At 36.9% G+C, this 26,652-nt stretch overlaps 4 protein-coding genes and 2 pseudogenes across 4 annotated transcripts; 2 read left to right on the top strand and 4 right to left on the bottom strand.

The window, feature by feature from the left end:
* Nucleotides 1–490: 490 nt before the first annotated feature.
* On the top strand, nt 491–5,341 carry LOC120181393 (probable LRR receptor-like serine/threonine-protein kinase At3g47570). Its single transcript, XM_039186533.1, has 6 exons — nt 491–818; nt 901–1,107; nt 1,426–1,497; nt 1,933–4,748; nt 4,854–4,956; nt 5,065–5,341. Exons 1-6 carry the CDS (start codon nt 545–547, stop codon nt 5,322–5,324), a joined length of 3,732 nt encoding a protein of 1,243 aa, XP_039042464.1. The 5' UTR covers nt 491–544; the 3' UTR covers nt 5,325–5,341.
* A 1,768-nt stretch (nt 5,342–7,109) lies between these two features.
* LOC120181301 (ethylene-responsive transcription factor ERF107-like) lies at nt 7,110–7,916 on the top strand. Its single transcript, XM_039186465.1, has one exon. The coding sequence runs from the start codon at nt 7,168–7,170 to the stop codon at nt 7,777–7,779; it is 612 nt and encodes a 203-aa protein (XP_039042396.1). The 5' UTR covers nt 7,110–7,167; the 3' UTR covers nt 7,780–7,916.
* A 547-nt stretch (nt 7,917–8,463) lies between these two features.
* LOC120181392 lies at nt 8,464–14,329 on the bottom strand (annotated as a pseudogene).
* Nucleotides 14,330–15,205: 876 nt separating this feature from the next.
* LOC120181300 lies at nt 15,206–17,082 on the bottom strand. Its single transcript, XM_039186464.1, has 4 exons — nt 16,627–17,082; nt 15,903–16,137; nt 15,737–15,830; nt 15,206–15,648 (listed from the first exon to the last, which is right to left on the bottom strand). Exons 1-4 carry the CDS (start codon nt 17,043–17,045, stop codon nt 15,356–15,358), a joined length of 1,041 nt encoding a protein of 346 aa, XP_039042395.1. The 5' UTR covers nt 17,046–17,082; the 3' UTR covers nt 15,206–15,355.
* Nucleotides 17,083–18,666: 1,584 nt separating this feature from the next.
* Nucleotides 18,667–21,873, bottom strand: LOC120181391 (annotated as a pseudogene).
* A 418-nt stretch (nt 21,874–22,291) lies between these two features.
* Nucleotides 22,292–25,796, bottom strand: LOC120181471 (protein JOKA2-like). Its single transcript, XM_039186587.1, has 7 exons — nt 25,537–25,796; nt 24,083–25,125; nt 23,870–23,993; nt 23,566–23,793; nt 23,288–23,437; nt 22,643–23,197; nt 22,292–22,556 (listed from the first exon to the last, which is right to left on the bottom strand). Exons 1-7 carry the CDS (start codon nt 25,558–25,560, stop codon nt 22,458–22,460), a joined length of 2,223 nt encoding a protein of 740 aa, XP_039042518.1. The 5' UTR covers nt 25,561–25,796; the 3' UTR covers nt 22,292–22,457.
* Nucleotides 25,797–26,652: the final 856 nt, after the last annotated feature.

Below are 26,652 nucleotides of genomic sequence, written 5' to 3'. Positions count from 1 at the left end.
TTTTGAACTCTCCCCTGCAGTTCTGATCCCTTTCTCCAATGTTTCTTATTTGTTTAGGTTTCATAACTGCCACATATATTAACGTTTCTTTCTTGTATGTAAAGTAGCTCATCGGCAATCTTTGGGCAATGTTTACATTCTTTGAAAATAGAAACCGTGCCTTTTGAATAACTTTTTTATCTTGAAGGAATCCATCTTGAGGACGAAGGATACATTGAAAGATCAAATTCAGTAAATACCGAAGTCTTCTCCCTTTAGGGTCCACTAGTAGAAAGGACTCTATCATTGGCATTGTTTTCTTCTTAATTAATACATTTGCTTAGTGCTTTGCCAAAATTTCCAGTCATCTACGGTGAATGTGATGCCAATTGACTTGACCAAAAATACCTGTGCCTTGATGAAAAAAAAAAAGAATTTTGTAATGGTCCTCTTGGTTATGAATTAATTTTCCTTTGTTATCTAATAGAACTTATGGTTTTCCATATTTTTTAGCTCCATCTCATTTCTCTTCTTTTTTATATTTGTCCATTTATATGAATCTGTCATGGGAATTTCTTGCTTTCCAAAGCTGGTGTTAGCCCACTTCTTCCTGTTGTTTATAGAACATGTTCATTCACTAAGTTCTGATGAGTCGTTTGCTCTTCTGGACTTGAAAGCCTATATAAGTCCTCCTGAATCTCAAAATGTCTTGGCAAATAACTGGACTACAGCTACTTCAGTTTGCAATTGGATTGGTGTCATTTGTGGTGGCCAACCTATGAGGGTCATAGCCTTGGACCTTTCTTCCTTGGGTATAGATGGCACCCTCCCTCCAATTGGTTAGCTATTTTCTTTCACTCCAATAACACTTTTATGATTCATTTCCAAACGAGTTGGCTCAGTTTTGTACCTTTCTCCCAGCGGACATGGTCAACCGACTTCCGCACTTAAAGGAGCTCTATCTCTCTAGGAATCAACTTTATGGACAGATCCCAAGCAGTTTCTTCAACTACAGACGGCTGGAAGTACTATCCTTGTCTTCTAACAATCTCACAGGAAACATACCGATAAATCTTGGGAACTTGACCATTCTCAAGCACTTGGATCTTAGCAGTAACAACTTGGAAGGTATGGCTGATGCTAGCTCTATTTAAATCAGACCATTTTAGCAAAGCTTTCAACTAATGAAACATGACAAGTTCTTTTTGTCTTCTTTAGTTATACTAGTCTGGAAAACCAATAAGCTTTCATGAATTCAACTATTAGAACCGTCCTATTAGCGTAGAACTAATTAGTTGTACATTTCCTATTAGCAGGTTCTTAAATTTGATCACAAAATATATTTCTATATCTTGTAATTAAATTTCATTTGAGATCGTTATATAATCTTAAAATTGATAGAAAAATAAATTTTGAATATTTCTCCGTAACTTTTTTTCAATGTAGGTCACATTCCAAGCAGTATTGGTAACTGCACATCGCTCGAGATATTAAACTTCAGACAAAACTACTTGGAAGGTATCATATCAGAGTACTCATCTAGGTCAGCTTTATCTTGTGTCCCAAAAATGGAAGCGTCATATTGAAATGTTTTGAATTAACTGCAACATCTGTTCTTGTACTAGTTGATCAAATAGATCTTGACACAAAAACATAACAAGAGAAAAATTGATGTCCAAGTCAATGTGGTTCAAGTCGTTTGTCTTAGAGGAGTATACTGATATGTTGCTTGTACTTTTCACAACATTGTTTTTGATGTATGTCAGATGCATACCTGTATGTGAAATTCACATGCAATTCTGAGTATACATAGGTATATGTATGCAATCCTCCGAAAAACTGGCATAATCGGCACAATATTTCATGGACAAAAACTCATTTGCATTACTAGTTACAGGACTCAATATTTCATGCCTTTCTCTGACTTAGGCATATGGGTGTTTTGTCTGGCAGGTGCATTACCATCAAAGATTGGCCTCGTCTTTCCACATCTTCTTGAGCTTCAACTCCGTGAAAATGAATTTCAGGGAACCATCCCTAGCTCCATCTTTAATGCATCGAAGCTCACTCTCTTGGACTTGGCTGATAACTCATTTACTGGCCCTATTCCCATGACAATTGGCTATCTGAAAAATCTCCATAAACTTGATTTAGGCCATAATCAGTTCAGCAGTGAATCCCACACACCAGAGTCGAGCTTTATAAATGCATTGACATATAATAGGCAATTAAGAAGGATAGTTTTATCAGGCAATCCTCTAGATACCATGCTTCCTATGTCGATCAGAAATCTCTCCTCTTCTCTTGAATATCTAGAGTTAACTGATTGCAAACTTAAGGGTATCATTCCGACTGAAGTTGGCAGCTTAAGCAGCTTGATTTCATTAAAGCTAGGAAACAATGCATTGACGGGTGTTATTCCAGATACAATCGGATGTCTGAAAAACCTGCAAAGTTTGCAACTTCAAGATAATAAATTAAATGGATCCATTCCTTATGATCTTTGTCTATTGAGAAATTTGTTTGAATTGTTTTTAGGTGGTAATGAGCTCTCTGGTGCCATACCAGAATGCCTAGGTAATCTTGCTGCTCTAAAGAACCTCAGCTTAAGCTCTAATAGATTGACTTCCACGATACCGTCCAGCTTGTGGGGCCTTTTGGATATACTGGCCATAAACCTGTCATCAAATTCTTTACAGGGCTCTATCTCATCAGAAAATATAAATTTGTACCATCTGATTGAATTTGATTTGTCAAATAATCAAGTGGTAGGTTACATCCCATACAGTATTGAGGCACTGAAAAATCTAGCTTACCTCTCTTTGGCAGGAAATAGATTGCGAGGTCCTATTCCACAAGACCTTGGTTTGTCTGTAGCCTTGGAATTCTTGGATCTCTCTCATAACAACCTGTCTGGAGTAATTCCAGAATCCATGGAAGCTCTTCTTTACCTTAGATATTTTAATGTGTCCTTCAATGAACTTGAAGGGGAGATTCCCAGTGGGGCATCCTTTGCTAATTTCACAGCACAATCATATCTGATGAACAAAGCACTTTGTGGTGCAGCACAATTGCAAGTTCAGAAGTGTCCATATAGCAGGACTGGTAAAAGATCACGGAAAAGTAGTTTGCTTCTTACAATGATTCTGCTGCCAGTAATTGCATCAATTTCTATCCTATTACTGATATACAGGGTGAAAAAACACTGGCTATCACTGATATACAGGGTGATAAAACACTGGCTATCACTGATATACAGGGTGATAAAACACTGCCTGGAAAAGAAGGATCCACTCTTAATAACAAATAGAACAATTTTGTACCGAGAAATTGAGCTAGCAACGGATGGATTTAGCGAAAGGAACCTGCTTGGCACTGGGGGTTTTTGTTTTGTTTACAAGGGAACAATGAAGGAGGAGAAGAACGTTGCCATAAAGGTTTTCAATTTGCATCTCGAAAGAGCAATGAGGAGTTTTCAGATTGAATCTGAACTACTAACCAAAGTTCATCATCCTAATCTTGTCAAACTGATGAACAGTTGCTGTGATGGTGATTTCAGAGCCTTGGTGCTAGAATACATGCCTAATGGGACCCTGGACAAGTGGCTTTACACTCACAATTATTCTTTGAATTTTCAGCAAAGACTTGATATAATGATAGAAGTTGCATCAGCTATTAGCTACCTTCATTCAAAACATATCATCCACTGTGATCTGAAACCTAGCAATGTCCTGCTTGATGAAGACATGGTTGCTCGTGTAAGTGATTTCAGCATTGCGCAACTATTAGACGAAGGCCGTGCTGCAGTGCAAACAAGGACTCTAGCCACTATTGGGTATATGGCACCAGGTGGTAATGTTTGTGTTTGCTTTTTGATTTATGTCTGTAATTCATGTGGTTTGAATATTAAAAGTGGATTATTATTGATGCATTGTACTTTAACTGTAGAGTATGGATCAAGTGGACTTGTATCTGAAAAAGCAGATGTGTACAGCTTCGGTATTCTACTGATGGAAACATTCACCGGAAAGAAGCCCACAGATGATATATTCAATGCAGAAATGAATTTGTGGAACTGGATATGCGAGTCATTACCTCATGGAGTGGACAAGCTTTTTGATGCTACTTTGCTGCAAAGTGATCAGGAAGACACAGCAGCTAAAACAAGATGTATAAAATCAATCATGAAAGTTGCTTGGATTTGTACTGCAGAGTCATTTTCCGAGAGGAAGACTATGACAGAAGTTGAGTGCAAGCTCCATAGGATCAAATCGCGCCTTCAAAGAGATACCGGGTTGATAGAATGCGAGGAAATGCAAAGGGAATTATATCCTAGGATTTCGTTTCACGAGCTTAAGTTAGCAACAGATGGATTTAGTGAAAGAAACCTGCTTGACACAGGGGAATCTAGCTTTGTGTACAAAGGAACACTAAAAGACAAGTGCGTTGTTGCAATAAAGAAATTTGATCTGCAGAAAAGAGGGTTAGAGAGTTTTGAAGCTCACTCTAAAGTACTGTTGGGTATTCGTCATCGGAATGTTGTCAAAATCCTGAAACGATGCAGTGAGGTTCGTTTCAAAGCCTTGGTGTTAGAATATATGCCCAATGGGCCACTCCAAAACTGTCTGCACTCTGGCATGAATTTTTTGAACTTCCGGCAAAGGCTCGATATAATGATCAACGTTGCATCTGCATTGAGTTATCTCCATTTTATGCATGTCATTCACGGCAATTTGAACCCAACAAACGTGCTGCTAGATAAGGATATGGTAACTAACTTATACTGCTATTACCATACATTCTTATGTGATTCATCTTATGAGTATGTGATGTCGATATGTATGTACTCAATATTTTGGTTTGGGATGTGATAGGTTGCTCGCATAAGTGGCTTCAGCTTTGGCAGATGCTTAGACAAAGACGCTGCTGCAACAAAAACCACTTCAATTGCATCGACTTATGGATATATGGCACCAGGTGATTGTATCTCTACGCTCTAGTTCATCATTATAATGTTTTCAAAAGTATGGATATAATGTATCATTCTAGATTTCTTACATTCCATTATTAATATCTTTTATGCAGAGCTTGCATCAACCGGGACTGTTTCCGAAAAATCTGATGTTTACAGCTTTGGTATTCTATTGATGGAAACATTTACCGGAATAAGACCGGAGGAAGAAATGAACTGGAGGAGCCGATTCTTCTTTTTTCAGCAGTTGACGGAACTTTCGCCTTCGATCCTGAGTTTGATTCATTGTTGCACTGCAGAGTTGCCTGATGAGAGAAAGACCATGACAGAAATTGAATCATTGCTGGTGAGGTTTAAAGAACAGTTTTTTTAAGTGATAGGTAATAGATAAACCAGCCCTTTACGATATTTTGTTTTCCATTGCTTTTGTATTTGATGTTTTCTCATTTAGTGTTGAAACAATTCTCAATTCAATCATGATTCAAACCCATCATTAAAACCATTTTTACTGTTGGTGACCAAAATTCAATGTTAGTAGCCAAACCAACCTATAAATCATGTTTATAAAACATGCATTTCAACCTCCCATATTCATTTTAAAACAACTTTGAAGAATCAAATCGATACGATTTGATTAGAAGCAACCAATCAACAAATTAAAAAAGCAGGGACCAATATGTAAATTTATAAAACTTTAAACACTCGTTTGGGTTTGATTACAGAACTATGACCTTTATCAAATTATGAACTCAACTGCAAACTATTAGTAATTTCTGGTTCCAAATTTGTCGCAATTGTTCGCTCCGCTTTCACACTAAACAACAGCTGCCAAAAGGCAATGGACAAATTGGGAAGGTCCCATTCTTAGACGGTATGAATCGAGAAGAGTATTAAATTTATAGAAATTTTATGTTCTTCCTTGATTCGAGAAGATAAACATTAACAACAATCTCTTTGCATAGTAGTACCAACTTGGAACGTACCCTTTTAAGGGGTCCTTATTGTTTTAGTAATTAGACTAGGAGGATAAGATGATCTAGGGATGGATCCGAATATGATGGTTACCGACTTATTCGATTCAATCGGATTAGGTTTTTTTTAAAAGAAACTTGAGTTCGGGTTATTTTTTAGAGAATATGTTCGGGCCGAGTTGGGTTTGAGTTTAGGGTGAGAATTATCTGACTCGATTTAATCCAAAAAATAATATAAATTTACATTATATATTTAAGGATAATTGCAATAATTATCCTCTATATATTATTATTTTTCAATTAGATCCTTATCTTTATTGAAAAAAATTAATATCTTTTACAAAATATTTATTTTGGGTCAATTCCAGATCAAGATTAGTCATAAAATATAAATCGAATTCGGATCGAATGAGATCATATTTAAGCTCAGATCGGATCATATTTAAAAAAGAAATTATATATTTTTGAATAGGATTAGATTCACTAAAAACCCGACCATGTCCCAGCACACAAACTTTGGGGTGAAACTCAAACCCGTGTGCAAATATCCTCCCTCTGGACAAAACCAGAACAAAACAATAAATTTCAGGTGAGTCCCACTCCTGGATTTCCAGGGCCATTGCACCGGGATTAAACGAATATATCACAATTCGATCTAATTAATTGTATTATATTTTAAGAGCATAAAATTAACATTATCTTTTCTGGCACTCACGTATTTTCCTAAAAATTTTGTCAAAATATATTTTTAAAAATTCGAATATGATTTTTTTAACAATAAATGAATATATATATATTATATATAAATTACACTCATATATAAATGACTGTCCTTTGTTCCCATATGTAATGGAGTAAAGGGAAGTAAGATAATAGGCTGTCCTCAACATCAGGTCGATGACAGCTTCCGTAGAAGACTCCCGAATTATGAAATGAGACTCGATCCCACGATCTCAAAGTTAAAAAACTCCGTGAGACTCATATATAGTGTGTTCTAATTTTGGACTTTTGGAAACACACTTATCCCATTTATGGATGGATTAGATCAAAGTTCAGTTATGAAACTTATCCATTCATAATTTCCATTCTAATAAAAAAATATATATATTATGATTTTTATTCATTTTCATCCTTAAAAAAGTGATGTTAATAATTTCAAATTATGAATATTTTCTTTCTAAATTCCCTGTATAAATACTGCGACTCACTCACTCCCTAAATTAATTCCTAAAAAACCTTGAGAAAATGACCACCTTTGAAGAATCAACGACTCTGGATTTCATTCAGCACCATCTCCTCGCCGATTTTGCTTCCCCGGAGGCTTTTATAGCTACCCTTGATTTTGGTCTCTCTAACCTGCAAAATTACCGCTCTCCCGAGCTAGATAAGCTTCAATCCCCTCTACCCGACCCGAATCACCAACTCTCCGGAATTTTCAGCCACGACGTTAAACCCGAGGCCGCCGATTTCGAAACTCCGGTTTCCTCGGTTTCGGGGTCGAAAATGGAGTCCGAGGAATCGGTTTCGGAAGAGAGGAAGCATTACAGAGGTGTACGGAGGAGACCCTGGGGCAAGTTTGCGGCGGAGATCCGAGACCCGAACCGGAAAGGACGTCGGGTCTGGCTTGGTACCTTCGATTGTGATGTCGATGCTGCCAAGGCTTATGATTCTGCCGCGTTTAAAATGAGGGGTCACAAAGCGATACTGAATTTTCCGCTAGAAGCTGGACGGGCCAGCCCGCTGGCGACGACTGGTCGAAAAAGAGGGAAGGATAAGAGAATCCGGTCGCCGGAAAGTGAAGTCATGTCGCCGGTGAGTAGTGAGGTGGCTTTGGAGGTGAAAAAAGAAGAGGACTAGACTGCTTGACGGTGAGAATCACCTGTCACTGTTATTAAACTAGAAAACGTGATAGATAACGTGAATATAGATAATTAGTGGTTGAATTAATGCACCATTAAGAATGTATTATATGTGTAATTAGCGGTTGCTTGCAATTTAAGTTAAGATTTCATCAGTGATTACCAAGTTCAAAATTGGTTGGAATGTTATCAATCATCACAGCGACATCGATCGATAACGATTAAATTTAATTGTAAAAAAAGAATAATTTTAATTGTATGTTTTTCTTTTTTATATTTTAAATAAATCATTAAATTAATAAGAATTGTTTATTTTATTAAATAAATAAAGAGAAAACAGTAGCAGCCCAAATATTTAAGATGATTATAAAGATATATCATTAATACGAGAGATTCAATTTAAGAGTTTAAATCAAAAATAGATAAATAAGATAATTAAATAAATGATAATTGAAGTTACTGATTAAATTTAAAACATCAACATCAAAATCAGATACTAAATAATATATTAATCCTTCAATTTTATCAAAATATCAGCAACTTGTGCCTTGAACCCCGGCCCTGCATGTGTGTTTGACAAAAACCAGGGAGAAGACAAAAAGCAAGTGAAGCCAAAGCAATCAATTAGCAGAAACTAAAAGCCACCTTGATATGCCCGCACGATGTTGCCGCTGTAATTTGTTTAACCTCCAAAGGGTGAACTTGGCATGAACGGAAATTCCAAGCAGAAAGCGATGGAACAAGTTGCAGCAAATGAAAGTAGTTGCCTGGGTGTTGTCCCCATGTGCGTTTGAATTTCCTTATCCCAGGAGCCAAGATGTGTACTATCTATATATATGATCAAATGGTGCATTATTCAATTCAGCGGTTGTAAATGATACATACAGGATCTGAAGCACTATATGTACCATCATTCCTCGCAACTTACTCGAGAGCTGAGACTTCATAGTGTTTTCGAGGTTCCGAAGCACAATTTTTGTGAAAATTTTGGCTTGGATAGGGCCTGCTGATGCCTCCGCCGTATAGCGTAAGACCCTTCCGGCCCCTGCCTTTTCAAGGAGACCTGAATGGTGCATCGTGTACCGTCCTCCGGGCAGGGTAAGCTGCAGGGAGGAGAGGAATCTTAAGCTTTAGTAGCAATGTATTAATTGACTTTCAAAACAGTCATTTTTAATAAAGAGGAGAGGGAGAGAACATGAGCTTGCCTGCAAAAGAGCACAAATGCAGAACAAGACTTTAGTATGGAACAAGAGCCTCCTAACACTCTCACATATCTGTCAATCTCAGCTCCACTGAAGAGACATGCAAAAGGAAAGAGAAATGGAAGATATTAGAATACAAGATGATTATGAAACATATTAGCAGGTATTATGACTCGCGCAATCGGATTACACAAGAATGTAAGCTAACTCATATGACTTGGTTAAATATTAAATAGATTAACAGGATATACAATTTGCATAAACGCTAGCTGCTACTTTTTAAATTTTACTATCAAAACTAGAAATGAAATCAGCAGTTTCATCTTTAGAACATAAAATAATAATGCCGAAAAAACCGAACCTGCATCGTATATGCCCTGCATCTGGTATCCTTATGGCTTCTGCTATCTGTGCCAAAGCTGTGGGGACTAATGTTGAAGCAGCATCAACATTAAAGGCTTGTGGATCAAAAGATGATATCACAAATTCTTCAACATGTTTCAAGGCCAGCCTTCCAACCCCATCAATGTTCTTCATCTTCGAACTGCCCGGTGACGAAGGTGGATACTCGACTGCTACAGCTACATCTACTCTGTAGATCGATAAGCCAAAATTTACATCTCTAAAGTAAATTTTAGAACCAATGCCATTTCTTTACCAATACTAATTCTGATTCTTTTCTCTTCTTATTTGGTTCTACTCAAAGCAGTCTCAAAATGTTTTCCCCACAATGAATGTGTCTTCATATTAGTGTTTGCCTATTCATGATAACTTTCAGAAAATAGTTATACATACATCTCATCAAACGTGTAAACCAAGGCCAATGCAGCCATAAAACGCGCCATTTTTGAGTTCGACGAACAGCATAGATGAACCAGGGGTTGAACTCCATCATCTTGTATTATACGAAGAGCATTATCATGGTAAAAATCCAAATTCCAGAGTGCTCCAGCAGCGAGCAAATGGATATCCTGAAAGAAATAAAAAGAAATGTACTAAGAACTCTATAGGCAGTTTAGACAGCTAAAAAATGATCAGTCCAGATGAATGCATGTTGCACTTTGTTAGACGACTTATTTTATACTAAAGTTTTGGGCTTAAGGATTGCACACAGATTTCATATTCATTTATGCCAAATAAAAAAGATGGAATTTGTATCATAAAGTTGACACAGTATTCACAGAAGGCTTACAACATGCAAAGAACATCATCTTGAACAATTTTGATAATAACGACTCATTTGAGCGAGTCGGGAATGAAAAACTTACTTCGACATCTGAGCATGCCAATGCAATAAGTGGAGCTATACCACCTTGTCTTCCAATAGCAATTCTGCACACATAAAATACATCAATATGTATCATAAATTGCAAGTATATATATATATATATCAAAAAGACCATTGAGACATGGAACACTGAAGATGAATTAAGTGCAGACCTTCAGATTTATACACAAATACTAAATAGCATAAACAAGGCCATCATCGCTTCAATTTGGTTAAATGGAAATGTCTTGATGTAATGTTACATAGTAACAAAGCAAAGGCGAACTTATTTCACCTAAGAACTTGTTCTACATATATTATTGAATGCTTTAAAGAGTGAACAATTATGGCAAAGAAGTTTCGGTTTCGTACTACACCTGTTATTTCCAGACAGTAACAACGCCCAAAGAGCACCTGCAACTCTTTCTTGAAGACTTTTGGAAGCACTTATGCTAGATCGAGCCAGGGCAACCTAATCATGCAAAATCAGAATAAAGTTTTAAGACCTGAAAGGAAGCTGATAGATAATAATATTTCTTTCTTCAAAGCAACAACAACTGGAGGGTTATCAGTTAAAGGTTTAAATCCAAAAGAATAGTAAACTTTGTTCTTGTTCAGAGTTTGTTTAGGAGGCAGTTGTTAACACTAACAGATCCATCAAGACAATGATTTATCAATATAAATTGCTCTCACAACATCAAACAAAATCATCTCAAGGAATGCATTTTTCTTCCAATTCCGACATCAGACACAATTAACTTCACTGATTTTTACATAGTTTTTGTTGATTTATAGAAGAATCCTCCAAGAACCTCTCAATTCGCACCCAAATCTCCTCTCGTAGTTTATGAACATCTAAATGCATCATGATTTCATCACCTCACAAAACCGTCTCATCAACAATATTGGGTAGTATTCTTAGTATTACAGTACTTGCAACTGCAAGCTGCTTAGAACTTACCAAGGGAATAGTCGTAACCAGGCATATGATCATACGAGGCTAAGAAACATGATAGAACAATTTTATAGTTCAACAAATAATGCAAAAACTGAGATAATGGCATATTTGATCCACAGTGGTAAAACTTGAAAATATAAAATAATAAAATTTAACATGCGATTCACCGTACCAGTGCCTCAATACCACCAACAGCTGAAATCACTTCTCGATTTTTTTCATCAAATGACAAATTCCACAAAGCAGTAGCCGCTTGCTGCCTGCTTTTCATTAGGTATAAAAAAATGGTACTTCGAAGGATGGACTTATCCTTGTTTTAATATACTAAATAACCAATTGATGCATAAGTAAAAGAATAAATGCATGAAACATGTAAGATAAATTGCAATATCAAGTAAAAGAGATTACCTTAGACCTGCAATTTGAGAGTAAGTAAGTTGTACCAATGATTCCAATGCGCCTGCCTCTTGCCCAATGGCAGCAGAATTGCTGTCACAATCCCCATAGGCAGCCAAATTACTCAACGCGCGAGCGGCCTAGCAAAGAGGATAGAATCTTATTTCGCCAGAAAAGTTATGGACCATCTGATATAACATTTGTTTGTATACAAATGTAAAATTCAACCGAGCTCCATGAACGGATACTTGATTTACGATGAAAGTTGAAAGTAACTAAATGAAGTTCAGGACCAAGTCTTCAACATGCAAAGAATCCTCATGAAATGTTCTACTTATTTTAGGCAAAGAAGACCAACTGATAATTTAGTCAATCAGACGAGCATCAAATTCATTCTCCACAATCCTTTTCCAGTGAGATCAACGAAAGAGAACAAAGGTTTATGCTCACACTTCTTTACATGTTTCATTCTTCAATTTCATGTCGGATAATAGTAGAGTGGAGGAGCTATAAAATATATGCATTCGAGTGAATATTAGATGCGCATTCCATGCTAAATGCAAAGATAATCTGAACTTCAGTGCTCAATTCCAAGTTACTAATAACTACATCGCCTTAGCATGGAAGACAAATAGTTTTGGACTTTTGGTCAATGCTGTAGTAATCTCATAGTTCTCAGTAATGCAGATCCATGTCCTTCTCGAAAGGGATTCTAAAATATCCATTTATGATCCTAAAAAAACTATATTGATCAATGTGAAGAGAAAGGAAACCCAGAATACCTGCTCCTTCACGCATTCAAATTTGCAAGTCAGAGCAAGCATCGCTAAAGCATGGATACCAACAGCCGAAGCCATCTCCTTGCTGCATTTCTCATCAGCTGCCAAATTTGCCAGTGCTCCAGTTGCACGTTGCTATCATTCAGAAAAGGCTCACAATTTATCTCTAACAAGGTTACAAATATACGTTGGAAGGAACAGTTAAAGGATACATACAAGAAGTAAATCAGTCCCGGAAGGCCGTTTGAGTATGAGGTCAACTAAAACCGTTACACCGTCCGACTCTGCAATAGCTCCCTGAAAAGAGACTGTGTTGAGTAAAGATAGCTATTTGGAAGATAATCTCAAATAAAGTTCTTCAGGTTTCCCTACCTTAAGCTCAACCACTACAGAAAGATCCCACAACGCTCGAGCAGCCTACTAATCTGTTCTTTGATCTTGCTAAACTAGTGAGGACATTGATTCCTCCACTATCAGCAACAATTTTTGCAACTTTTGAGTCTACGGACATGTTTGCTATAGCCTGCATCCAACCAATAAAATCGGCGAGCATGCGGTTTTCAAGCAAATCATTAAAAGGCATAGTTTCTAAAATGATATTTTGAAGTTCAACATCCAACTTCAATCTTAGTGACTTCTAAAACTAATTCCTGGCAACACATACTTTAACCACTTTAAACTGAAGGCCTTCCTAGCAAGATCTTGCAAGGTTCAAAAGCAGCCGTACGCCATCTCCTCGTAAAATCGCCTCGGTTCTCTGGCAGTCAATAGTAGCATTTTTATTATGAATCACTAGAAAGGTTGCAACAACAGTAGCTGCTCTTTCTTGAACTTCCTCCTGTGAACTCTGCAATAAACTGAGCAATACAGCTGCTCCTTGTGTGAGCCAAAAATCATCGAACTTTTTCAGATTGCTTTTTGCAATACAGAAAAGTGAATGTGAAATGGTCCATTCAATCAAAAAATCAATCTCATACAAGTTTTTATCTTCGTTCTTTATTTCTTCCAATGCTGAAACACGTCAATGACATTTTCTAAATTTTCAGCAAACAATGATGCTACTCCCTTGAGCATATCACTAAACAAAGAAAGCAATATTCTGCCTGTGTTATCATGCATTTTGTTTCTGTCAACTTCATCTTCAAAACAGTTCAAGGCAGTCAATACTTTCAATTTTGGGGACTTGTGACAACACTTGGATTTACATCAGTTCTTGAAACATCTAAACCCACCAAGTTAGGTAATTCACTCCAAACTTGTGCTGCAGATCCCCATTTTAGGTTTCTAGTCCCAGCAACAGAGAGAAAATTAAGAGAGCTCAAGTTTCCAATAGCCACGTCATCAAAGTTGTTGGATTCCACAAACCCGATATCGATTAACTGCCTACAATGCTTAGCCAAAGCATTTATGGCATCTCCATTAGCTTCCCTTACACCTGACATCCAAAGCCTCTTCAATCTTGAGCAGCAATATGCAAGTGCTTTAATTGCCTCGCTGCTGATCTGGGCCGAGTCGGATGCTCTCAAGCATCTCATGTCACAACAAAGATCACTACTTAGTTCTCGAAGTTCCCTTGCTTGAAGACTAACTATCGCATCTGCCGAGTCAGCTGAACGAAGTTTAAGCCTCCGGAGATTCTTGCATCGTGAGGAGAGTGAGACTGCAGCTGCAGTGTTGAATTTGTAAGAACGGAGGTCCAATGACCCCATAAACAGGGCAACGAACCTAAGAGCCTAAATGTTCGACAAGTTGATGCCAAGATAGCTCGATCTCGATAATTTAAATACGAAAAGAGTTGAGTAACTGTGGGATCGGGCAAGGTTGTCCAATCAACTCCACGAATTGTATCTGAGTTCAAACATCCACTACCTGGGGCCTTTGAACTAATGTTTCTCTGATAATTTTCCTCACCATGTGAACAATTTTTGCCTCACTCTTTGACTCATATCCTACAAGTTCTGGAGCACTGCTAGCAAGAAATAATGACAAAAACAGTATGTTCACTAATGAAGAAAAAAAAAACCATAAGCTTGAACACAAGTAATCATTCAATTGAAAAAAACATGCACGAATTTCAAAACTACAGAGGCAGTGAAGGAAAAACTTAAATTTCAAGTAACAAATTACAATCCCACTTTCCCAGGAACTATAAAATAAACATTGAGCATGATGATCAATCTTGAGTTTCAGTAAAACAGATGAAATATCTGATCAAACAAACTTCATTTTCCCCATTAATAAAAAGTCGTCGAATTTAATCAACATGTAATCAAAGAAGAATCATTTCGACAATTCCCAGACACCCAGAACGTCAATTCACCAAAAACTCAACCCAGTTCAGAAATCGAGAGAAAAAAATAGTCAAAGTTCAACATAAAGAATCAATGAATATACCTTTGAGATAGCAGAAATTGGTGAGAAGGAAAATACTTCGAAACCAAGAACGAGCTTAATATATTTAAGGTCATTCATTCCTTTTTGGCGTTTAAAACGTCAAAACAACAGTTAAAGACAAGAAAAAGAATCGTTGCGTGCGTCACAAGCTTTTTCGATTTACGGACAAACAAGAAAGCAATGGTGGTTTTCATCATACCTTCCAAGAATTTGCTTCCTCGATTCTCCTTTTTAACAGTACTGGTAATAGATTTGTGATCTGTTTACACTAATTTAGTGTCACTGCTAAGTATAATCAGTGTTAAAGGTTAAGCAGATGATTTCTTATGAAATATACATATATGGATTATTGAGTTTTTTTAATATAATTTGCGATCTTTTGGTGTTTTGAAGATGAAAAAGATGGTTTTTGCACCTAAACATGGTAGCATGTTAATCGTTAAACTTTGTTTAGATTCGAACAGAAACGTCTTAACAATCATAACAATAAACACAATGCTTAAAAGATGTCTTGATATCCATATTATCCAGCAACATATTAAACCGAAACGCATTCCGTCATGTCGTCAAATGTAGATTCAATGGGTTCGAGCTCGAGCCACACCCACAATAAACAGGACTAGAACAGACAACACCATTGAGATTCTCAGCTTTGCATCGAACGTGTCTGCTGTTCCTGTCTCTTCACTCGGAGGCAGCAGCTTAAACAACCCAGAGAAGAGCTTAGTGAGTTTATCAAATACCTCTAGGATCTTTCCTCTAGTGCTGTCGAAAATCCACTTCACTATGTTTATGTTCATTGTCTCGCTTGATTCGTCGGATTTCTCACCCGAACTCTCATCGAAACTCAGTGAACCACTACTGTCTTCAGCTGCAATCATCATCAAAAAAGTTCATTGCGAATATATATATATAGATATACTTGACCAGACAAACACATTCATGCATTTCAGACCAACCTGCACAATACGACTTCCTCAGCTCCTTCACCACCTCATTGTTTAAAACAGCATTCCAAATCGCTTCATCGGAAGATATCGACATTACCATCTTCTGCAAAACACAACTGTTTAGGCCAACTCTATTCATATCGACATTACTCGTATAGACGCAAAAGAAAAAGACCTGAATCAAGGAATCTGTTTGCAGTAAATGTAAAGCATCATAAACGCTGTTTTGATAAACTCGAGTGTCATAGAGTTGCATCGAAGGCTCTATCCACTCGAACTCAGATCCAGTAGAACGAACCCGGTGAACCGAGACAATATCCGAGCTTGGAGAGTGATAACCTGTTTCCTCATCAACATTATAAGGAAACTTATCCCTGATAAGTTCTCTTGACGAGCTTGCACCAACAACACTATACAAAAACAAAAGAAAGGCAAAAGTCGAGTTTATACCATAAATTCAAATTAAACTTTTTAACTGAAGCTATGGTCAACATCATGCACATTATAATATACTTCACCAATCTATAGCTAACACGTCAATATATTAAACAAAACAAAACAACAACATCAACTTAGTTGATTAAACAACGTTAATGGCAACCTTTTGTTCTAATAAATTATTTCATTTTCCATATTTTTGGGTAAATAAATTAGAAATAGAGAAGAAAAGTTAAATCATCGGTATAAAAGTTGATCTTTCTTAACCGTTGATAACAGTCAACATAGACATAACCTATGAATATAGTTGATCGAACCCGAAACCTCAAACGAGAAGAGCACTCCCTTTAACAGTTCTATCGTTCTAATACATACAGAAATGGGTTACGGTTAATCATGTAATATTATTTTTCATTTCGATTCAATTAAACCGGCAATAAATGAATTTAAAAAAAACTGACTTTTGAAGAGCAGAGAGAGCATTTTCGACTTCAGCAACACAAGGAACAGGTCCCAAAACAAAATCATGTGGCTGCCTATTGTCCTGCTCCAAGGTGGTATCGATAGACACCCACTCAAAGTCATCAAAACAAGGAGAACCGGAGAAGGAAGGCCAGTTATTTGCAGTGATGGGGAGACCGTCATTGATGCTGCTACAAGAACCCAAGGAAGAACTCCCAGAAGAAGACGAAGAAGGAAGGTAAAGATGGCCATTGCTGGTGTTGTTATTATGCCTCCGGGTAGCAGAACTCGTGGAAGAAGAAAGGGGCTCTTGGAAAGATGCGGAGGAAGCCCTGGAAACTGCCGCTCTTCCGACTGCTCTCAACATGTTGGCTCCTCCTGGTCCGCCGCCCATGCCTTTGCCGCCTCGACCAAACATATGTGTTGCAGTTTCTTTTTGTATCAGTTGTTATCCTTTGAAACTGAAAACCACATATATATATATCTCTTTTTTGGATTCACTCTATCTTGGCACTGAGCTTAACCGACCGATCTGCGGATTCTCTAAGGACAAGTTGAATTTTGACAGGCGGTAATTTATAGGCCGCTTTTATGCTTAGGGGATTTTTTTTTTTTAAGTTTGGACTTTGGATAGAACAAGGTAGGCTTCAAATTATTGTTTTCTAAATGATAATATAATTATATAGGATTATTATATAATTATATAGGATATGATTCAATTGGAGAAGAAGTACGATCCATGTAGGGGATGGGCATGAGACCCGAATTTAATGGGTTTTGATTCGACTCGATCATGTTGAATTTTTTTTTTAAAAAAAATTATGTTCGGGTCGAATTTTTAAAAGGTGTTATTTGGGTCAAGTTGGATTTGGGTCGATCCGATCCTAAAAAAATATAATTTTACCTTATATATTTAGGAATAATTACAATAATATCTCTATATATTATTTTTTCAATTAAATATATATTATTTTTTTCAATTAAATCACTGTTTTTATTGAATAAAAATAATTTTTTTATTATTTCAGGCCGGGTCGGAACGAGTTCGGATTTTATCTCAAAAAGTCGGGTCAGATTCAGGTCAGGTGGAGGGTATATATTTTCTGGGTCGGATAGAGTTGGCTGAAACTCGACCCAAACCCAACTCATGCCCACCCCTAAATACATGGGTATCCTAGCGTCTGCTCGGGTTAATATATAAAGGATAAATTATGTATTTAGTACTTAAATTATCAGTTTTAATTCATTTTAGTACTTAGACTTTTATTTTTTTCAAAATCAAACATAAAATTTATTTTATTTTACTTTAGCATCCATATTCAAGATTTAACGTTAAGTTTTGAAATAAAATTTGAAAGTTGAGGTACTAAAATGGACCAAAATTGATAATTTAGGTACTAAAAGCATTAAATTTTTAACAGTAGAGCATTAAAATAAAACAAAAACTAAGGGTTATGTATGATTTTTAAAAAAATTGAAAGTTTAGTACTAAAACGGATCAAAATTGATAGTTTAAGTACTAAATGTGTAGTTTAGCCATATATAAATTATTTTTTAACTATGGATAAACTACGCAAATGGTCACTAATGTTAGGGTAAGTATTTGTTTTTACCACTAATGTTTAAAAAGTCACAAATCGGCCAATAACGTTATTATTTGTTATAAAATAGTCACTCGACGTTAACAGCCGTTAATAGGCGCGATGAAAAACGTAGGTGGACCATTATATGCTGAATTGGATCGTTGACTAACACCGTTGGATCATTTTGACCGGCTTTTCTTCTTCTTCAACCCGTTCTGGCGTTCCCCATCTTCTTTTTATTTTCTTCTTCTTCACTTTTCTTATTCTTCTTCTCTCTTCCCTGTCAAATATATAAACAAAACCAACAAATTATTCTGCTAAAAATGTTATATATTAATTTTTTTTTTTACAACAAAATGAACCTCCAAATGAATGAACCCAAGCACATTCAGCTTGGATTTTCAAAGAATAAAGAATTTGTAACAATAAAGAAGAAGAAAAATTCAAAAAAAAAAAAGATATCTTGATGTTCTAAAAATCCAGAGAATCAATACACTCCAATCTAGGTCTATAAGGCTTCAACAACTTCAAAAGTTCAGTGGCTTTCTCTTTGGTTTCACCGCTGCACCCAACTTGTATGAGCAACAAAAGCTTTTGAAATGCTCCAACTTGAAGAGCTAGCTTCCATCAACCATTGTTATGAAAACCAAACCGGACCGGCCGGTTCAACCGGGAACCGCTGCCTAGTCCGGTTTAATCTACACCGGTTGAACCGCTATTAGTGAACCGGCCGGAATCGCTATTAGTGAACCGGCCGGAATCGCTGAACCGTTAAAACCAGATCGGCTGAAAACCGGGAAAACCGCCAATTTTGTTTTTGTTTTTAAAAAATTAAACCAAAAGATATCGTTTGTTAAACGAGCCAAGTCGAACTCGAGTATTGCTGAGCTCGACTCGAACTTGAAAACTTTAAAAGTAAGCTCAACTCGACTCAAACTCACGAGCTAAAAATTATCAAGTTCAACTAGAACTCGAAATATAATATTGAAACTTGAACTCGAAAAGGTTTGAACTCAAAAAAAAAATTAGAAACTCAATTGAAGCCTAAAATTAGAGTTTGATTGAAGTGAAAGAATAGTTCACTCAATGCTCACCAAAAGACTCCATGATTTTGAATGTCAAATTACCTTTATTATTTATAGAAGTTAGTTGGGATGCTCTTCTATGTTTCTTAGTTATGTGAGATTGTTTTGTTCTCATATTTTTCCTCTTTAGACTTTTGGGATGCTCTTCTATGTTTTTTAGTCATATGAGATTTTTTTTTAAAAAATTAAACCAAACAATATTATTTTTTTATGATTTTTTTAGCCCCAAATTTATTTTTTAATTATAGTTATATAATTATATTTATTATTTAATATGTTTTACCTTAATTATTATGTTGTCGTTAATTTGAATCATTTTGTTTCACTTGATTTTATGATTTTTAACTTATATATGTTATGACTTGCTTTGAATATGATTTGTGATATAAAAAATTATTTTTTATTAAATATTTTTGGTATTTTTATTTAATTTTTTAAATAATTTTGACGTCGTCCGATTCTTCTGACTGATCGAACCGGTTCAACCGATTAAATCAATGAACCGATAGCATAATCGGTTTGTTAACCGGTCCGGTTCTGAAAACCATGCCATCAACACCTTTTCTTCATATTTGCTTAGCTTCCATATGGCCGAAACAGAGTACTCGGTTGCCAGTTCCGAAACACGCAATATCTTCTTCATCAGAACCGGCATTGCCAGAGCGTCATCGTAAGCAAATTCCTTCCCTTGTTTGGTCTCTCACAGCTTTTCTATAACACCCAAGGCCCTCTCGAAGTAGCTCTTTTCGGATTCGGTTATGGATTCTAATAGTAAAGAAACCAGACCCGTTTCTACAAGTTCAGCCTTGGTTTTCTTGTTTGGTGATGAAACCATGTGGTAAATCACCATGAGAGAATCTTTCGTGATCGAAGGAGAAATTGGGTCTTCAATGAACTTGAATAGGATTCCATTGACTCCATCAACGGCGGCCGACTGTTCTCCGTATAGCTGGTCGCAAGAAGTAAGCTCTTTCAGGATGCTGATGGAATTTTGCTTCACTGAAATGTCGTTTGATTTAAAAACCAGACCATGCAACACAAAGAAGAGGAACAATTGAGCTTCTTGAGCAAGAGGGAACATCCAATTCATTACATACAATATTTCCTCCAACACATTGGCATTCTTCTCCAATGAGTCGCTTGCGAATGGGTCGAACGCAGCGGCGAGGACTCCGGCGGCATAAGTGCGCAACGATTCATCGCATGTTTCGCTCGCTTTCGAGACCCCATTTCTTGATTTTATGAACGGAATTCAGACAGTCGCATCGGTCCAATCGTCTCTTCGTGTCAGGATCCTTTCAACGCCATGGCTCCGATTCTCCACGCACCAATCTCGGATCATTTTCCTGAGAGAATGATTGGGTATCTGATCGAAACTTGTCAGGACTTGATTCCATTGAAGTGACGAGAAGGAAATGTTGATCGGTTTTGTTTCGTGAAGGCGTTTGGCCGGAATTGAAGTGCTTTACTGATGGAGGAATGGGACAAATTCCATTGAAGTGGCGAGGAGAAGAAAAGTGAAGAGAAAGAAAAAGAAAAATGAAGAAGAAGATGGCGAACGGGTTGAAGAAAAAGAAGAGCCGGTCAAAATGGTCCAGCTGTGTCAGTCAACGATCCAACTCAGTCGATAACGGTCCAGCTGTGTTTTTCGTCAATCCTTTGAACGACGTTGAGTGACTATTTTGTAACAAACGGTAATGTTAGTGAGCGATTTTTGACTCTTTAAACATCAGTGATAAAAACAAATACTTACTCTAATATTATTGACTATTGACGTAGTTTATCTTTTAAATAATTTAGAATGGTTATAAGATAACATAATTTAATAAGGGCTTATATTATAAATAGTATTTTTTGGACAAAAGGAATATATAAACTTATATTTTTTGTCAAAATAGGTACGTAAAGTGTTTTTGGTCAAAATATTGCAATATGCATGGAGATGTTTTGTTTCGAAAGCCAATGAGGTAGACTTCTTCTATTTTCTTATTTTCCCTGATTTACAAACTGGTAATTTTGGAGTAGTGGTAAACTCTTGTCGCTCATTTTGGAGTAGTGCTCTCCTGAGACTACCCCAAACCCACTTCATCAAATTTAGTAGGGGAAATGAGGGTTTGAGTCTCTTATCGCTCATTTTCTTGATATGCTTCTAATCTTAGAGTCAAGGCTGCTGAGAGAGATGACCTCTTCCCAATTTTAAGGTAGCAGACCAAATTTCATTCATAGCTTCGTAGTTGATTAACATGCCTTATTTATACATTTACATAATACCTATATATACTCTCTACACACATGCATACTTCCCTTGCTTTTGTGGAATCTCGTGTTGCAAAGGCATGCCTTTGTGTTTTCGATCTGATATTGGTATTGTCATTGGTATATGAATTGATACAGGAAAACAAATAAATAAATAAATATTAAAGAGTCTAATTACAAACCACTCCTTCCCTGCATAAGGCTTCTGGGTGTCCACTCCTTCTGCATTTATCCAAGAAGAAAGCTTGTTCAGTCCACCTCCATGGGATAACAGGAAACTTCTCAAGGGATACACATACACGTCCAAGTATGTAACTATCATTTGCAATTGGATGAAAAACCCTGCAACTAATAAAATAGTATTAATTAGTAATTTCAATTACGTTTTCTAATAATTATTTTTTTATAATTTGATCATTTAACTTCACATTTTATTCAATTTAATCATTCAAAATTCTTTCTTTTTGTCAATTTATTGACCTTTTATATTATCATCAATTATTTATTCTTAATTTTTTTAAAATAATATTATAAATATATTATATAATTTGAGATAATATTTATTTCATTAAATAATATTATTAAGCTTGTTTACACATGTAAACAAATATTTAATATATTTAAAGATAATCATCAAAATTAAAATCAATCAGTACAAATAATTATAACTAATTCAAATAAATAAATAAATTTAAATGATAAAATAGTACCGGTCGACAATTTTTCCTTGACTCAAAAGTTACTCTTTTTTTTTTGTATACAGAGTTCTGGACATCATAAGTTCCAATCACCAGAGCTTAAAACACCTCCTCGAAAACACATTATTTATTTATATCAGATTACATAATATCATATTGACAAGCCTATCCATCAATGGAAAGAATCAGGCAGTCATCATCCGCTCATTTAAGCTGTTTCTCCGTTTAGAAGATCCACCACAACTCCCCTGATGCTCCCATTGTGCTTCTTCAGCAGCATTTTGTTCACGCGCTTATCACAGAAGCCCTGCACTCATTAACATAATCCCAATCAACACGAGAACGAAAAACAAACAAACAAACAAAATACCACAATTTCTGTACATAATTCACCATTTCCTGCAGCTCCTCCTGCATGGGATCCCATTCAGATGCTCCACAAAGATCATCGATAGACTTCTCCAAATTGTATTTGTTCATCCTCAAGATCTCTTTGTTCAGATTAACCTCCTTGAATCCCATATCTTCAAGCTCCTTCAGTAGAGTTTGCTCGATGGCGTTTTCACTTTCGTCTTCGGATGGTGTGAGAGGGGATGGCTCTTGAGAGGCTATTGCTCCTCCGGCAGTAGCTGTTTCTGAGAGATCGATGATGGGATAAGCCGACAAAGATTGAGTATCGGGTGATGTAGGGACCGGGAAGCCTTTAGGGATAAAGGGATATGCCACGGATGAAGATATTGTGGGTGGCGAAATAGGGGTGGGGACATCGCTGCTGTAGTTCGATGTCTTCTCTGTTGTTGATTGTTCATTTGTCAGGGGCTTCACCGGTGCGGTGTCTGCATTAGAGTTGCAAATCTCAGTGTCTTTCGGGCTGGTAGTTTGGGGAGGCAAATTCAAGTTCAAGCCCTGAAAGTCATCACTACTCGTATCGTTCGGAGAGGCGTCAACCTGCATTAACAATCATAATCAGAAGTGATTTTGTTGTCGAGAGATCAAAGCTCGGAAAGCATGTCAACCTTTTAGAAACATGAGACTTACAAGGATGAGAACCCAAATATATTGCCCGAATTTTACTCCAGCTTGTGATGCCATCCTCCAGTAAGAAACATATCGGCCAGGAACTGGCGGTGCGGTAAAATCAACGGCAATATCAAGTTCCCCATTGACAGGAGCACCATCAGCAGGAATCTGTCATAAGTTGGGAAGACCAATAAATAATTACATACCCCTTAAACAAAATCATGAAGATACTGGACACACATGATGACATGAAAGAGTGCACTTGCAATTCGATGTAAAAGCTAAAACACTCTCACCTCTAAATCAACTGAAGTTGTATTTCTTAATTGGTCTCCCCCAATCCAGATAAGTTGCAACCCTTGAAACCAAGGTGTAGTACCATTATTGCGCATCCGCCAGATCTTTGTGAATGGAGTAGATGGAAGCATTACAGTCCCATCTATTATACTGATGTCTGAGATGAAGCAGCTTTCCAGCATAGGCTCAACATGATTCCTCGAGACAAGCGGGAGTGCGCCTGGAATCTATAAATAAAAGTGTAACGAACACTGTTGAAAAGAAATTTACAGTCAAGAGGAAAATTTCAGGTATGAAAATTACATGATCGTTCCATGCCCTGGGAAACCATGGAGTAGAGGAATACACAGGCCTGTTCATTCTGATGTAATCAGCTTCATTTCCCCTTTTGGAAAAGCAGATGCTGCAAAGATCGTAATCATCTTTTCTGCATTCCCAATTAGAGAAAAATTGTCATTGGCAATTAAGAAAAGAATCCAAAAGGAACAAATAACTGATGGCTAAAACATTTCTTACACTTTGGACTTGAACCGAGGTCCGGTAATGGGAAGAACCCCACAACCATCGCACTGAATTCCCTTGTGGAATATACCCAGCATGTCATTTCCATCAGTCGAAGCGAAGATACTTTTACTATGACTAAAGGGAGGAAGCACAACAGGGTCACTTGTTACCGGCACTCCACCGGAGGGGCATTCATTTGAAGCATCACTACCCATCATGTTGGTGGGATCATATTTCTTTGTAGCATCAATAAAGGGAGCTGATGTATTGAAGCTAACATTCTTCCCCTTCTTACGACCCATGCTCTCCTTTGTGTTTTTCTGATCATCACAAGCAAAAATGCTCGAAGGAGAATGTTGAGAAGATACGTGTTCAGGATCAGATATAGCGGGTGCATCCTCGTTAGCCTTGCAAATTGAATCAACGTCTGTAGGTTTTGGTAAAACTGCTTGTAAGCCACCATCCGGGTCAGGTGCAACCGATGAGGTACGAGGGCTCCCAGAAGACACAACAGGAATGCTCGAATCAGAAGCAGCTCCAGGCTTCGAAACCGGACTCAGGTAGGATTGTCCCATCTTAGACAAGCACTCCACAATGTCACCCAACACCGGCCTAGCAGATGCCGCTTTCAAAGCAGCATCAAGGGAGAGCTTTGAGAAAGCATCACTAATAGCCCCACGCAGAGGCTCCGGTAAAGTTTTCAGAACATCAGCAGCACCAGCATTAATCCCCTCTGATGGAGGCTGAAAAGGTGGGGATCTCAAGGTAGAAATCCGGCTCAATGCACCATATGGTTTACAGAGCTTATCATTATCCCGCTTCACATTAATCCTCAAGAATTTGAGGCGCTGCCGCATTGCGTCAAGCAGATCATCATCATCCACAAGAGTAATAACATCCCCATCTTCATCGATATACGTCAGGCTAAATTCAGTATCAACAGGAAAATAAAAAAGGCCCTTGATTTTTGCCCTGAGTCCAGCCATATCAAGACCCAGCTCTTCGCCGTCATCTACACGAGCAGAGAAACGCCTTAGAGTATCGCCGTACTTAACCTTTGCAAAGCCAAAAAGAGAAACAAACAAAAATGATAGGATAAGGGATACAGAATAAATTTAAGAAATTGCTATATTTTAAACAAGATTTCAAATGGAACAGTTATGATCAATCATGAACCCATCCCGGAAATGAGTGAATGACATCATAATTATCACAGGTGCACGATATTCACGAACACAACTCATAATTTTAAGGCAAAACTTTCTCATTATGAGCATAATCTCAGTTTGAAAAGAGAAAAAGTTTCCCATTTTCCTGCACCACATTTCCTCAGGAAACAAACAGAAATTCAAATGATAAAGAACAAAGTCTCAGACTGTGAGGTATCGTAAAAATCGAAACTTTCCGGTCAAATAAAAAGCCGGGAAAATGAAAATCGATTAATCATGAGAAGCGGAAAAATGAACCTTGATAACGAGATTGGATTCCATTGGTGAGGAGATGAATAGCAACAAAGATGATAGCCGCGGGTATTAGAATTAAAGGGAATTATATAACCCTAAGAAAGGTTAATTATAGAGAAACCATTAATTGGGAGACGCTAATAGAGGTTTGGGTTTGCTAATAATCTCCTTGAGGGAGTAGAAGCTCTAGGTATACGGATCGGAAGCCGCGGAAATCCGTAAAGCGCAAGCTCTCTCTCTTCCTCGGTTCCAACTTCCAACTGCTCAAGCTCTTTGGCGTTTATTAATAGTATGCAAATCAACGCAAGGTTCGATTAATCATTCAAATTTTTCCTTCTTTTATTTTGTTTGATAAATTAAACCAATATTATCATTTAAGAAATTTACATGGTTTAATGATATATCTGGTCTTCATATTTTCTCAAAAAAATTATTTTCAAACTAATTTTATATTTAATGTAGCCTTAAATTTAGAGAGAGACAAAATTAATATAACTTTAGATGAATAATTTTCGTCGTTAATCGTTATAATTCTAATGTTATAATATTATAGTTTAATTATAAAATAAGTATTTAAACTATATTCTTTTTCACGAATAAAGTCTAAACTTTTTTTAATCATTCAGATGTCTAACGTTACAGATGTTACCATTTAAGTGTTCGGTCGTAACAGTTGTCAAAAATCCATTAAGTGACACGTGTCGTAATTATATATTTTTTTAAAAATATTTTAAATAAAAAAATTTAAATATGATTTTTTATAATAAAAAACCCTAAATTATTTAAAATTATAAAAGAACCCCAAATCTCTATCCATTTTTCAAGGTCGTTGGCGACTGCTCCTAGAATCTGTCGAATGGGCTCCTGGGCTTCGTCGAGGGGGCTTCACACTGGTGAGAGTGATGACGTTAGACAGAAATGACGGGCCGATCTACGTTGGAGAGGGACGATAGATAACTAGGCAAGCGATTCATTCAACCTTTTCTCTTCCATTTGTTCCTCCTTCATTGGTGAGATTTGACGATGACAACTCGCGACGGATGACCGACAGTGAGTTTCGTTGACGGTGGGTGGGTGTTCACCGACAGTGATGACAGCTGACTACAGTGATAGACTTTT

Source organism: Hibiscus syriacus, unplaced genomic scaffold (assembly GCF_006381635.1).
Source record: "Hibiscus syriacus cultivar Baekdansim isolate YM2019G1 unplaced genomic scaffold, ASM638163v2 tig00112523_pilon, whole genome shotgun sequence".
Lineage (NCBI taxonomy): Eukaryota > Viridiplantae > Streptophyta > Magnoliopsida > Malvales > Malvaceae > Hibiscus > Hibiscus syriacus.
Note: the sequence above shows the minus strand (reverse complement) of the source record. Positions and strands in the feature narration are given on the sequence as shown.